Source organism: Eucalyptus grandis, chromosome 6 (assembly GCF_016545825.1).
Source record: "Eucalyptus grandis isolate ANBG69807.140 chromosome 6, ASM1654582v1, whole genome shotgun sequence".
Classification (NCBI taxonomy): Eukaryota; Viridiplantae; Streptophyta; class Magnoliopsida; order Myrtales; family Myrtaceae; genus Eucalyptus; species Eucalyptus grandis.
Genome location: NC_052617.1, coordinates 47,644,459 through 47,658,788, shown reverse-complemented (window position 1 = coordinate 47,658,788; position 14,330 = coordinate 47,644,459). Strand labels below are relative to the sequence as shown.

Here is a 14,330-nt window from a genome sequence, read left to right as displayed (position 1 = left end):
TCAGCTCCTGGTGGCATTTCTTTGATCCTTTAGACATCATACTACACCCCACAGTCAATCAAGGATACCAAACATTTCGTAAACATTTTGTACCAAATCAACATGATTCAAGGTTCTTATGCCTTATACATTTTTTCATAATATTCAAAATTTCATGGGTAATAGCCTGGGAATTTGAATACATTACATCCACCAATTCTATACCAATACTCGTTCGAAAATACAAGACTAAATGGTGGAATGGATTCAATAGATATGAACAAGGATCCGAGGTCGGTTAACACATGGCTAAATAGCCGAAAAATCAAATAACCACAAAGCCCCATCAAATACATCTTTTCTACAAGAAAATCCATTGCAAGTGCAAAGCATTGGCTGCGATCCCGAGCAAGGAGGAATACTGCAACATCCTCAGAACAATGCTCTCTGAAGCAGAAGGATCACAATGTGGATCTTCCAAATCTCAAGACAATACAGACGAATCCTCACAGTCACATCATAGTAGAAACACCAATGAAGATGACTGCTACAGGATCAACCTAGACAGAGATTAAATTCAAGACATCACATGCTGACACTGTTACGAGCGGCGCAAAGGCTATACATCGTAGCATACACTGTTCACTGTTCACTATTCACTTTACACTGATTCACTCAGTACTGTTCACTTTACACTGTTCAGTACTGTAGCACCTCCTATAAATACACTCTCCCGACATAGAAGAAAGGGGGCTCGAAATTTTCCAGATTTCTCTCTTCTTCTTCTCCCTCTCTCACTTGTAACCCATCATCTCTTCCATCTCCAAGCTTTCTTACCTTGTATCCCCTAGTTTCAAAGTAAGTTAGTTTTTCATATACATAGTTTCATACAGGGTTACCAACTTACATGATAGTTGGTTAACCATTTCTTGTAATACAAACATCAATACTCCCCGGAGTGCGGATTACCGCCCTAGTGGATGACTTGATGCTTTAGTTTCGCATCATTCAATACATGTAATTTCAGCTTTTCAGCTTTATATAATACAGGTTCATACCACCTTCATGGTTGGTTTTTGTTTATGCATATTCTTACTTTATATTTTATATATTGCCTTTGCTTTTTATATTATTTTTAATTCACACGATTTTATTTACTTGTTCTTATACTTTTCTTTTAGATACATCATTCCCTATTTTCATATAGATCTGTTAATCATTTATACTTCCTTGTTCTCTCATATAGTACTCCGATCCTAACCCCTTTATGGTATATATACATATGAAAGCTTTTTTAGGTTTGTTAAATGAGTTAAGTATGGGTCGGTATGGGTCAAAAAATTTGCATGACAATAAATGAGTTATAAACGGATTGAATGGATTGGTTTGGGTTTGACCATTTATGACCTGACCCAAACCCGACCCGACCCACCCGTTTAATGGATCTAATCCCACCCACTAAGTTCTTCACGGTTCCTCTTCTAAGTTTGACGAGCTCTTGCTAACTTAAGCATTGGAAGGCCAATCCAAAGTCTCCAACTTGCACGCCCCTCAACTTGCCGATCCATGTGCATAGATTCGGAGATCAAAATTCCAAGGTCAGCGATCCAATTCGCACCTCAGCAAACAGTTTTCCCACTCAGATTTGTGTGGAATAACCTATCACCTGGGGTGAAAACCTTATAACTTTCGAGCAAATACCGCGTCCACAGAATCGTGAAAAGAAAGACGCTTTAAAGCATCTCATCACCGTCGTCGTCGTCATCTTTGTCACATCACTTCATGTTTTGTGTCAACAACCTTTCGTTTTGTATCAGCTTGTCCTTGGCCCAACCAACCATATAATGCTATGGAGATATAGGCAGCGGACGGCACGTCCCACAGGTTAGATGGTGTCTTGCGGGCAATAATGGGATTTGATTGCTCCATCGACATCGCCACCCAAACCCAACCCCACACGAACATTACACCCCATCAACAACCGAACTTCCCCCACCTTCGAAAGCGTTGCTGCGACAAGCATAATGTCTCGTCGCGCAACGCAACACTAAATCGACGCAAGTGGGAGGGGGGGCATGCCTCCAGGCTTCAAATTGATTTAAGAATATTCGGAGGACCATTTCCCCATGCCTCAGCAAAAGCGGGGTCAAAAAAAGAAAAAAAAAAAACCGAGAACCCAACAAAAAGGCAGGACTGCCCATATCTTGCCTCGGATGCGCGCAATCGATGCCCATATCTCGCGATTAAATAGGGCACATGAAACATCAGAGTCAACCGGCAAGATGCGCCACGCTCTAGACTTAGAGAGTTTCTGCAGTCGAGCAGAGGATGCCCCCATGCTGTGCGTGGATCCTAAGCAAACATCATCACATCACGTAACTTTTCCAGATTCACATTCAAAAACAGGGGGGAAAAGAGTGCAGCGAAAGCCTCAAAAGAAAGCAGATTCCATCCATGTCCATTGTCCATCCCCAGTTGACAAGAAGACAACAATGGGGAAGAGAAACAGAGACTCCCAACAGAAAGTTCAGATATAAGTAAAGGGGTTTCTATTTACACATAAATTACTAACTTCGATTACTCAACTTCGACCTGATTTGTACAACTTCACCCTCTTTAAGCCGGCTCCACGAAACTTTCAAAAGACTCTTAAAAACTCCCCCACATCATCTTTCGACTCTCTTTACATACAAAATAAACCAAAGAGGATAGACAAACAAAGGGGGTTAGAAAAATTTAAAAGGTCGATCTCCCATCTCAGCTCAAGCCAAGTTTCTCAGTAAACTTTCCATCCAATAGACACCTAAAGGACACTCCCTCTCTCAATTATTTTGGTCAACGACTCATTTTACTTACAAGACACTTCCCATTCAATTTACATAGAACCTTTTTTAACATATATATACACTAACAAAAAAGAGACATGCTCCTTCCGTGCTCCCTCGTGATTTCAAAAATCTCCCGCGCTCATCAAGTTTAGCAGTAAAAAACGGATGACTTTAGTGGTCGGCGTGTGATTCGGTTCGTGGGGCCTCCGCTGTCTCTCTATGCCAGCGCTGGGATCCCGCAGTTCCTGCGGTCCCTGTTGAGGCAATCGAACCCCTCCACTCTCACCGCAGGTTTGTTCCCAAAACTTGCGCGAACACAGCCTCCTTTCCTTGAAGAAGATGATGGAGACAAGGACGGTCCCAAAGGGGTAGGGATCGGAGACAGCGGCGAGAACGGGGCGAAGCTATCGTCCCCGAACCGATCATCTTTAATTAATGGGTTAGCTACTCTACTCGGCGGTGACCCGCAAAAAAATGGGGGCGACGAGGCCATCTGTGCACTAAATTCTTCCATACCATTGCCACCCTGCAATGTCATCCCAAATAGCAAATGAGCTTAGAAATCGAGATCCCAAACACTAATGTGAGTCTATTCAGGCAATGAGCAGGTTGCTGGGTTCACAAAATCCTAAAGCGCGGTTTGATTACTTGATCTAAAGCTTGAATTGGCACATCTTGCTGGTATTCCATGACCTCTTAAAATAACATATACCGAAGGCCAAGTACACCACTACGAGCATCTCATTTTCCAGATCCGCAGTTTCAGATCTTAGATCCATTCAATGCGACGAAAATGTACTAAAAAAAGATGAACTTCATAAGCTTTAAGAGCAGGTTCCAAAAGAATACCTTGGTCAGGATGATATCCAAAACCTCAGTCCCTGCTTTCAGATCGCTCAGTTCAGCTTGGCTCCTGCAGATCAAGCGAGCAACAGACCATAAGTACCTTAAAAAACATCGACCACTTACATAAGAACTCAAGCAAACGCATAGAGAGAGAGAGAGAGAGAGAGAGAGAGAGGGTACCCCAAGTGCCATCTGAAGGGCCTGATTGGGTGGTGCTCCTGGATGGGGGCGCTGAACAAATTAAGACGGCGAGGCTTCGGACAAACCACCGCCTCTCTCCTCATTTCTTCGCGGGACACGAACGCACTTTGCTGGATCGAACAGGGATTCATTTTTCGCTGTTCTTGAAAGATAAATTTACGCTCTCTCCGAGTTGATATTTGTGTATACAAGTTCCTGTCCACAGAAATAGATCGGAGTTAAGGCAAGAACCTTTGATGGGGAAGGGGCAATACAAAACAGGACCTCTGTAAATTACATCAGTTAATTTGGACGGCGTGCTATAGATGCCGAGCAGTTTCACGATGAAGATCTGGCCAGTGAATTATGTCCTATTAATTACTCGATTTCGCAACAGAGAACTCAAGATAGCATCTTGACTCCGACCCAGAAAAGACAAACGAAAAAAATAACAACCACGAACGTCGGATTAATCGGCAGGCTCGAATTTTTCCCCAAGAAGTTCTCCAAGAAACCGACGGAACTGGCGAAATTAGCCCGATTCCATGGAGGGAAGGTCACGACCAAAATGGGGCGATAGCGAATCTGCAGGATTTGTGCTCTGCCAACATGGATCTGGCAACATAGGGTCCGGAAACGGACCTAAAACAAATTTTTTTAAAAGGAAAAAAGAAAAAACTTGCTTGCTTTGAAAAGATGAATTTCAGGCAGGCCAAGAAATTAAGGAAGCTTCGCAGATCCCCCAAATCTCAGCTCCGATTTAAACGGAAACCCACATGTCATCAAGATCTGCAAACCGAAGAATGAAAAACGCACTAATTACCACGAAGAAACACACGAGACGACCCCATCAAGGCCCCAAACACCAGAGAGGCCAAAGCTCCTTCCTTTCCAACACAAACCCACGAGAGAGAGAGAGAGAGAGAGAGAGAGGTACCTGAGCTAAAAACTGTACAAGGGGCGCCTCCCAAAGGAGGACCAATCTTTTGGAGGGGAAGGAAAAAAAAAAAGAAAAGAAAGAAAATCAGGAGGGGAAGGAGTATTAACAAGCAACAGAGGAGAAGGTTAGGCGAGAGGTACAAAGAAGGGTCATTTAGGAGAGGTGCAGTTCAACTTATAGACGCGTTGGGAGGAGGATTTTTTCGCCGGAGGAGGGGAGGAGGAATGGGGGAAAGAGAATCTGCTGCGGAAAAGAAAAATAATATGGACAGGGAGAGAAAGGTGGGGGAGGAGAGAGAAGCAAAAGCGTTCTCGTGTTATTGGGCAACAGCGATGACAGAGGAGAGAGAGAGAGAGAGAAGGCAAAGGCCTGCACAAATGCAAGGCTGCAACGTCTCTGTCTCTGTCTCTGTCTGTCTCTCTCTCTCTTCCTCCGCAACTAAAAAAATGAATCGAGCCGAAGTGGAAAGGAAGAAAGAGAAGGAAGAAAAAATCGCATTTTTTAATTTTCTTTCTCCCATCGTCTCTTCCTAAGTCCTGACCTAACCGATGTTAATGTAAGAAGAGGAGATTTTTCCCATTTTTCCCATTTTTTTTTTTTTTGTCTCCCTCCCTTTGATTGTTTCACGCAGGCGGTGCCTCCCCGCGAGAAAATCTCATCGATTTTAGCACCCACCCCCTCTCTCGGAAATCATTATTTTAATTTCGAGAGGGCAGGGACTGAAAGAATCGTTAGACAGAAAAAATATCTCGTGGCCCCGGTGGGGCCCGCCGCCGGGGGAGGAGAGTTCGCGTTTTCAAAATGGAGTTAGGTTTTTAGGTTTGAAATTGGAGTGCGTCTTGGCAAAAGCCGGATTTGGGGAACTATTTGGTGTTCAGGAGTTGTGCCCCGAAAAAGTAAAAGAAAGGTGGGGTAGAAAAGAATGAGGGAAAAGAGACAACGGATCCATGATGAGTAGTAAAAATGGTTAAAATCCTTCGTTCCAACCCCGCGCGCGGGGGTGGGCTTTGAAACCTGGGCTGGGTCTTGATCCTGATCCAGATCCGAACCAGTTCGGTGTGTTCTTTAAACCCGGTCCCCATCCGACCTGAGGGACCTAGCTCGGTTGGCTTGTACCTCGAGGGTACATGATCGTATCGGATCATGGCGGGGTTCCCAATTCAATTGGCCCGTCTATTTCAAATTAAGAAAATGTCAGTATAATGTTTGCTCATTTACTTCCCAATAGATATATTTTAATGTTTATGTCGAATTGACTTATAATGCATGATTGACGCATTTAGGTAATATGAGCATGCCACCTCCTGACTTTTGAATAGATCTTATAATTAGAGCAAGTAATTCAATGAGCGAGCCCAGACCTAAATGATCATATGGAAGAGTTTGGTCCGGTTAATCTTTACTTTGATCCTATTAACCATCTTTGGTTTACTCAAGCCTACCTAAGCTCTATCGATTTTATAAACAAGATATTACATTTCTTTAAGTCACTAGCATGATTGGATTACGATTTTGAGGTTAAATGCTAAGCATGGCTGCTGAGGCTCGTCCATTAATTACGTTTACCTACGAATAAATTTATGCCATGTGCTTTTAAATTGTTGAATGGTTGATTACTTTACCAAGGGATTGGCGATTGGAATTGACATCAAATTGTGTACTAGTAAAGTGTGGTCATAAGGCTCAAGTAAAAATCAAAACCAATATCTTATGATGGAATTGCTCATGGCATTGAAATGGACCTAATTATGGTCCTAGCTACCAAAGCCCCCAATCTTTTCGGGGGCTCAAAGCACAAATTTGGACAGTTTTGGCAACAACAATTAGTTAAAAGATTCGATATACCCCAAGTAAACCCCAACTAGGCCTACCAACTTTAAAATGATATATATTTCTAGTCTACAACGGGTCTAATTAACATATTAGGCACGATAGAAAGCTCTAATCTAGCTCGGCTTTTCCATTGATCATCTATACCTCATACCCTCTTAAAGGAATTTGCACGTGGCGTAAATCAATTGTCTTAATGGAAAAAAGGGATATAAATAGTGAGTCTAACCATGAGAGGAGATGCGATATGAATCGTTGCGATTTAAAGTAATTAAACAGTTAAAGCAATTAACACATTTTTGACGTGATGAACTTAGCTCCCTATGTAATTTGATAAGTGAGAGTTTCGCCATGCTGAGTTGAGTATTGCTACAAGGTCGAAACAATATCCATTGATTTTCTATACTGATTGTCGATTGACTAGACTTGGACCGTGCTTGGAATGGTTTCTAAATGGGCAGGGAAAGTAAAGGTAAAAGAAAATGAAAGTGAAGAAAGTGGAGGTGAACATAAAGACAACAAGGTCGTGTTGTTTCTCTTCCAAACAGAAGGTTAAAGTCTAGATATCTGGCAAGACAAGATTCCCAGCAGATGTACTGAAAGTGGTTGGTAGTAATGATGAAGTGGTGTGTTTACCTTTATTAGCTGTTAGAGGAAATTCAGGTAATCTCATCGAGGGATTACTTTACAAACCGCACACTTCTTCTTTTTCCAAATTGTGCACTCAAGCATGCATCATTCACAATCAATTCATCGATAACCTCTTTCTTTTTCTCCTCATGACACCATTAGAATAATTAAATATTAAAACACACTTTCATTTAATAACTTAAATTTTTTGAATAATTGAGAGTACTCAATCTTACATAATATTCAAGTAAGACGAGGCTTATGCCCACATATGAGTAAGAATGTTAGAGTAATTAAATATGAAATAATGTATTTATTTAATAACTTAAATTTTTAAAACACATGATATCGGTCCCAGAAGCTGGTGAAAATGATGGATAATATGGCTATGGCGCCACAATCGTAAGGCTGGCACAGGATGGCGATCGTTACAAGTGCACGAGCAATAGATGGAAGGTAAGACTAGTGTTTATATTTGGTTTTTGTGCATGTACTTGTGTTTTAATTAAGTTTACATGTGAATAAGTCGGTAATTGGCATCAAATAATACAAAGTCCTTGATGATAAAAAATGACGAGAAACATGATTTGACATTATACCTAGATATAATCTACAATAATGGTAAGTCATAACCGTAACTTTTTCTTCGCTAAAAAAAGAATTTGGATGGGGTTGAACATATGTACCCCGTCGATAGAATAGTCAATTTAAGATGTTGATGAAGCATCGACAACTCATCGAAGGAGTCTGTCAATATAATATCCCTATGCACAAGCGTGGAATTTAAGATTGACAATATACCTAAGCTCGGGATTGTCTTTTGAAAACTAACCAGGATTTCATGAAATTGAGGATAGACTTGGGAAGCGAGTTTGTAGTCATCTGCATAACTAACCTTCAGACTTCCTGGCTAACCACAAGGACGGTCCACGTGCACGATCTGGTCTTTGACCATGGATAACTAAATTTAGGGAAACTTCAAATTCCAGCCGAACGGGAAATTGACCAAAATTGTCTAGACGGAACATCTTCTTTCTTCTTTTTCTCTTTTTGTCTCTCAACTCAAGCATATCTATTTCCAGCACATCGCAATAAAATAATACATTCTCAAAGATATTAATGGCCAATATCGCGAAGGTATCGAACGGTCGTATCTCTCCCCGCCGCGTAGGAAAGCGCCAACGGCAATCGCGAAGTTCGCAAAAAGTTGACATCAATGCCGGACGCGATTTTTGCTTAAATGTAAAGGAAAGAAAGCTCGAAGCAGAAAATTCAAAACATAAATAAATGAAAGAAAGAGAGAGGGAGAACGTGATAAGATGCGTGACGATGGAGGTGACTAGGATGCTTCGCCTCTCGGATATTTTCAGCCATCCATTTCTTTTTCTCCTTCTCCTAGCTTTATTATCTCCATTACTTTTTTCCAGGACACATTCGCTCTTCTCTTTATATTTTCTTTTCTATCTTTTCCGATTTTTTTAAATTTTTTTATTTATTTATCTGAGATTTTAAAATAATAAGTCAGATTAATTGTGGGCGACATTGAATCATCACGTGGGCCGGAGGAGGAGCCGGGGAACAGTGAAGCCACGTCTTCCGCTGTCAGTCAGTCAGTCCCGTCCTAGGGAGTCGTGGTACGTCGTCTCCTCTCTCCCCCTCAACTCGCTCGACACGTGGCATCCCACCTAAATTAAAAATAAAATATACTTTTTTCTCATTTTTTTTTATAAAAAACTATTTCAAGGAATGGGAAAATGGAAATTAAAAAAAAAAAAAAACAGAGAAAAAGGAGGAAAAAAAGGGGATCTGGGTATATTTTTTAAAAAGAGTGGGGAAGATCCGGCAGCAGTTCTTTGTCAAATCTGGTCCCGTTTGTGATTGTCCCCACGATCCCATTCTCCCGTCGTTGTTGCCCCGGTCCGGGTTCGGATAATACTCCTGAAAGAGAGTTTTTCGGATCTGGTTCGAACGTGGACCGCATCGATCGCAATTGTTCGTGGATGGATTCACGCGATCGAACGATTGTAATGACATGCGACTCTCGTCGTATGTATGGCCATTGTCTCTAGGATCGAGGCTCGCTCGCTGTCTAGAACCGGAGTTTTTGTCATCGCTCGTGGCCCTCGAGAGTACAGCGTTCGCCTAACAACCGAGCAGAATCCTCTATCCATTTAGCATGAGACCATCGATTTGGACGGACGATGCTTAAGATGGACGATAGTTTTGCTCATTAATTGCACCACATGATGGCGACTGATGAAACGAGTCAAAGAGAGGTAATATATTTTAAGTGTCGAAAGGTGATTGGAACGTGAGATTGAACTCCCATCACGAGGGAGGGGGGGCATAAAAACGATGCATGTGGTCCGGAACTTGGTCGGTTTGATGCTTAGTGAAGATGATTCGACAATAGACATCTGGTGCTGTCACGAGGCCGGCCGTGTATGTACACCACTCGATGCATTTGCGAGTACTAGTCATTTTTCCAATTCTAGCACCTGCATATTTGCGATAGATCTCCCTCTCTCCAAGTTATTTCCAGAGCAAGAATGATCCAAGAAGGTAGAGTCCCGGATCTAGGGTCACGTTCTCGATGTACACGGAACTAAACAGAGGAAAGGAGGTGGGAGTTTCATCAGGCATCATCAAGTACAGAAAGAATCAGCAGACATCTGCATTCAGACTGCATTTAGACTTGCTAGAGTTTTATAGTAAATTTCGAATGAATCTACAGGAAACAAAGCTTGATTCGCACCTTTCTAGTGCTGAACTAAACTAATGGTAATGAATTGGAGATACGGTAAGAGATGCAACTTCAACATGAGAGATAGAAGGGCAACTAGACACAGGAGAGAGAGGGGCCAAAAAGGGAACACCTTGAAAGTTTGAAATGGCTCACGTAGAGGGTTCCGATGCAGCAGCAGATGCAGCCCTTTTCCTGGCAAAGTACTCTTCGGCACGTGCCAAGTTCTTGGCAACAGAAGGCTTAACCCACTTCTTTCGCCCAGGCAAGACAGTGAGGGAACAGCCAGCAGCTTCGAGCTTCTCTTTCGCTGCTGCTGAAAAGGCACGGGCCTTTACAGTTAACTTGACACTTAGTTCCCCGTCTCCTAAAATCTGCATTCATGGTAACAACCGAACAGTTCACAACAGTTCAAGAAAACTTACACGACAAGCTCTACTTGTTGCTGCCTTCAAAATCAAGAAATAAAAGATTTTCTTACCATTCTTCTACAAAGCTAGAAAAACACAAGCATTATGGGATAAGCGTATCTAATGATTAGAGAAGGGAATATTAGATGGATTCAACTCGCAAGCACTGAAGACAATGATAAGTCCACTTATGCTTATGATGGAAAAACGGGGAATACAAGTTCCATTAAGCAGATATAGGGAGCAAGCATGTGCTTCTAAATGAACTTTATAAGAAGGAGACATCATTGACAAAATTTTGAGGCCTAAGTGCTACAGACGACACTTAAAAAGCCTCCACAATGTGTAGAAGTGCTGCTCAAAAGGGGAAAAAGAAAAAGGCGATGCATCAAAGAAGAGCAGGGACAGCCTCTATTTTACTGTGGCAACACTTTAGCCATACCCTAGCATGTTCATACCTTCAAAGGGAGTTTCCTTTCTCTTCCAGATGGGTTAATCAGACGCTTACTCTTTAAAGTCTCTAGAGACACCTCATCCCCTTCTTGAAATCCGGCTGCTTCAATGTCCTTTAGATTGACAGGAACATACTTAGGTAATCCCGCATGCATGCCTTACCAATAAAACAATGAAACAAAATGTCTCAGCAATTACATTGTATAAAGTATAATTAGGCACATGGAACATAGAGACATTTTCGCCCAGACAAAGCAGATGTCTTCTCTACTACAAACCTGTGCCGCTAGAATTTTCAACTGAAGCGACAAACATAAGGCTGAACGGCAAAACAAGAGAACTGGCTTACCACCACATGCCTATACCTATATTTACACCACTCATTCCAATTTGTAGGTAAAACTAAGAATTTCAGGGAAGATGTGACTTTTGGCCCCTAGAAATTCTCGACAATCTTTTGTTTATTTAGTCATCAGTTCAGGCGATCCTTAAAGCTGGAGTTATTGCATATCAAGGATTCTCCCAAATGACGTTCCACAATCAACAATCCTTCACAGTTAATATAGATATGATGGCATCTTTTACGAATAAGTTAATTCTGGTACCTCAGAAGTCTTATATTCTGGATTGCCTTAACTATGGATGACTGTTACTTAATTATTTCCATTAGGCCTCTCCATGTAATACTAGTGGTCCAAGACAGAAGAGAGAAAGGAAGTATAACTCCTCGACAATGATGGGGCACCCACAAATCAGATTAGTCATACATAAAAGCACTCATCACAGAAACCACAAGATTTGATTTAAAGGAGCAGACAATATACTCTGTAAGGGTGGAAACAAAAATTGTCGATCATTCTCAAAAAACACTTAAAAAAGATAGACACTTGTCCATAAACAGATGTTAACTATACAACATACAAGCATAAAACACTGTCAAGAAGACCAGTCGGAGAAAAATTGTCCAACTTCTTGAGGATGCCAATATCCTTGCTTCCATAAAAAATTAAACCAACATAATTTTTAAGCAAATTCATCCCAAAATCATATGCTCACCACATAGGGTGACATCATATACATATATATTTTTTTTGGTAAGGTAGGGTGACATCATATTTTGATTTTGGTATTACCAACTAATGTAGAAATAAAATGCAGATATTTGGTTAGATACAGGGACAAGATGACCCATGACTAGGCCAAGCCATCAACTGAAAAGTTCTGAATGAGTGATCAAACATGACGAACTACCTTGGCTAGACTGCAATATCCTGGAAAAAAGGATCCGAAAACCTTTTTTAAGAAGTTGTGTGAAGTCATCCCAATGTTCCATGTCTGATTGCTGATTAAATGGAGCATGATCACAAAACTTAATGTGACAGATTAAAATGAAGAGAGACCAGTCCTTGTTGCAATAGATTTTTTTATTTATTTTTCCCTCTTGCCGCTTTGTATTGCTTTACCATGAAGCGAGTACATAGAGAAACTATACACTAGCATGGGCAGTGTTGAAACATTCAATATCACAGTAAACTAGTCAGCTCAACGAGCTTCAGCTAGAAATGACAGTGACTCGGAATATATGGATGACAAAGGCCTAACTGCAGGTGCAAAACTGATAATCCTAGTGATCTCCATCACCACAAGTAATTAGGTTCTGATATAACTGCTAATAAATGCATAACTGAGCGGCATGGACATGAAAACAGTTATCGCTTTCTAAGTATGTATAAATGAAAAGAGCCTTTTCCCTTTTGCTTTTTTCAAGAACAAGCAAGCTTTTCAAGCTAGAGAAAGAACAATTCTTAAGAGATAATGCTTAAGACAAGTACTTTTAACAATTCCACACCAATTGAGCGACAAGTTTTTTGGATCCGCATCCAAAGATTGAACCCCCATTCTGCTTGTTCCTTCCTCAGAAAACATAACTACTTCCAGACACTCAAAATCCCCAATTTTTGCATGATCCTTGATCATAGCGTCCACCACCCAACAAAAACGTCATATCCATAAACCTCAACAAATGCCCATCCCACAAGAAACCCATTTCATCCCAAAATCAAACAAACACACCAAGACATCTTAACCGCAACCCGACAGAGCAACACGAAACAGCCACAATTCATTACCTCCCGCAATGCCACGCAATTTAGGGATACGCCGGTAGAGCGGCATTTGACCGCCCTCGAAGCCCCTCATGACGCCCGGTCCAGACCGGGACTTCTGGCCCCTCATCCCGAACCCACAGCTCCCCCCTTGGCCCGCCGAATGACCCCTACCCTTTCTCTTGGCCTTCTTCCTCGACCCAGGCTGGGGTCCCAGGTTGTCCAGCCTGAAACGGGCGGGGGAGGACGACGACGGCTGCTCGACGGCCGGCGACGAAGACGCCTTGCCGCTGACGACGAGCGTGGGCTTCTGCCGCTGTCTGCTCTTCAGCTGAATCAGCTTCGCGGGAGGGAACAAACACGGTCTCGCTCTCAAGCTGCCGGAGCCCCCCTGCGAGGCGAAAGATTGAGAATTTGCTTCCGACGGCGAGAATGGTCATCGCGCCCGAGGGAAAGAGAGTACCTTGAACGAGGAAGAGGGATGATTGGAGACGACGGCGAGCCTCGTTAAAGGAGCCGAAGAGAGGGAGAGGAGAGACGCCATGGACGAGAGCGAGTTGAAGATGGAGTGCCGATGCTTCGGCTATCGGAACGTGTTTTTGCTAACGGATAAGACCCGGTTCAGTAGCGCGTTTCCTTCGAACCCGGTTCGACATGGTTTCGCTGTAGGCTTCTGTCATTTTTGGCGTTGAAAAGGCCTTAAAAGCCCACAAGAACAAGAAATTCGGGATGCGTTTAGTAACGATTCGTTTTTAAAAATAATTTTGGATAAAAAAATAATTCATTTTTATTTTGTTTCCGAAAATCTCTAAGCATTTTAAACCATTTAATAACCGTACAAAACTTCAATTTCGGAATAAAATTGCGTTTTGTACCGTATTCAAAATTTATACTCCAAATTATTTTCTTTTAATTTTTAAATAATTTTATTACTTTTTTTCATTTTTCTTTTTTTTTCCTTTCTCTCTCCTATTTTTCTTCTTCAAGTGGCTGGCGATTTCATCGGAGCATCACCGACCCTCGTCGACAAGCCTTGCTAGTTAGTTGGCCTCACCGCAACCGATTGCCGGCGGCGGTGGTGGTGGTGGATAGCAAATGGTGGCAGATGGCAATCGTGGCGGTGGATGAAGAGGAAGAAAATGGAAGAAGATAAAGAAAATATGGGCTCGATTCTAGAATTGTTTTCAAGGAATAAAAATCAATTTTTTTTTCTTTTATTCTTGATTCTATTCCAAATCTACTTTCAAGAACGAAAAAAATAGAAATTTGTTCCCAAGAACAAAAATTTTACCAAAGATTTTGTTCCGAAACTACTCCTAGGAACAAAAGAATATAATTTAGTGTCGGTTACCAAAGAGGCCTTCAGAAGCCATGACCTTTCATCAA

The 14,330-nt window shown here is 41.8% G+C and overlaps 2 protein-coding genes across 6 annotated transcripts; both read right to left on the bottom strand.

The window, feature by feature from the left end:
• Positions 1-2,410: 2,410 nt before the first annotated feature.
• LOC104453793 lies at positions 2,411-5,183 on the bottom strand. Of its 5 annotated transcripts, none has more exons than XM_039315771.1 (5): positions 4,771-5,183; positions 4,290-4,622; positions 3,834-4,049; positions 3,657-3,720; positions 2,411-3,333 (listed from the first exon to the last, which is right to left on the bottom strand). In XM_039315771.1, exons 3-5 carry the CDS (start codon positions 3,983-3,985, stop codon positions 3,025-3,027), a joined length of 525 nt encoding a protein of 174 aa, XP_039171705.1. In that variant the 5' UTR covers positions 3,986-4,049; positions 4,290-4,622; positions 4,771-5,183; the 3' UTR covers positions 2,411-3,024. The 5 variants fall into 5 exon arrangements, with proteins under 5 accessions (XP_039171705.1, XP_039171706.1, XP_039171707.1 ...); XM_039315772.1 differs by having other exon boundaries at positions 4,297-4,622; XM_039315773.1 differs by lacking the exon at positions 4,290-4,622 and having other exon boundaries at positions 4,657-5,183.
• Positions 5,184-9,883: 4,700 nt separating this feature from the next.
• LOC104453791 (50S ribosomal protein L15, chloroplastic) lies at positions 9,884-13,566 on the bottom strand. The gene is made up of 4 exons (XM_010068416.3): positions 13,408-13,566; positions 12,969-13,335; positions 10,845-10,996; positions 9,884-10,350 (listed from the first exon to the last, which is right to left on the bottom strand). Exons 1-4 carry the CDS (start codon positions 13,486-13,488, stop codon positions 10,129-10,131), a joined length of 822 nt encoding a protein of 273 aa, XP_010066718.1. The 5' UTR covers positions 13,489-13,566; the 3' UTR covers positions 9,884-10,128.
• Between the last annotated feature and the right edge of the window lie 764 nt (positions 13,567-14,330).

Excerpts from the sequence above, each read along its gene's own strand:
- LOC104453793 (XM_039315769.1), bottom strand. Across the intron at positions 3,721-3,833 it reads CCCTTCAGATGGCACTTGGG|GAGCCAAGCTGAACTGAGCG; the intron begins GTACCCTCTCTC and ends CTTGATCTGCAG. Across the intron at positions 3,334-3,656 it reads TGGATATCATCCTGACCAAG|GGTGGCAATGGTATGGAAGA; the intron begins GTATTCTTTTGG and ends ATGACATTGCAG.
- LOC104453791 (XM_010068416.3), bottom strand. The coding sequence starts at position 13,488 with ATGGCGTCTCTCCTCTCCCTCTCTTCGGCTCCTTTAACGAGGCTCGCC. Across the intron at positions 13,336-13,407 it reads ATCCCTCTTCCTCGTTCAAG|GGGGGCTCCGGCAGCTTGAG; the intron begins GTACTCTCTTTC and ends TTCGCCTCGCAG. Across the intron at positions 10,351-10,844 it reads AAAGGAAACTCCCTTTGAAG|ATTTTAGGAGACGGGGAACT; the intron begins GTATGAACATGC and ends CCATGAATGCAG.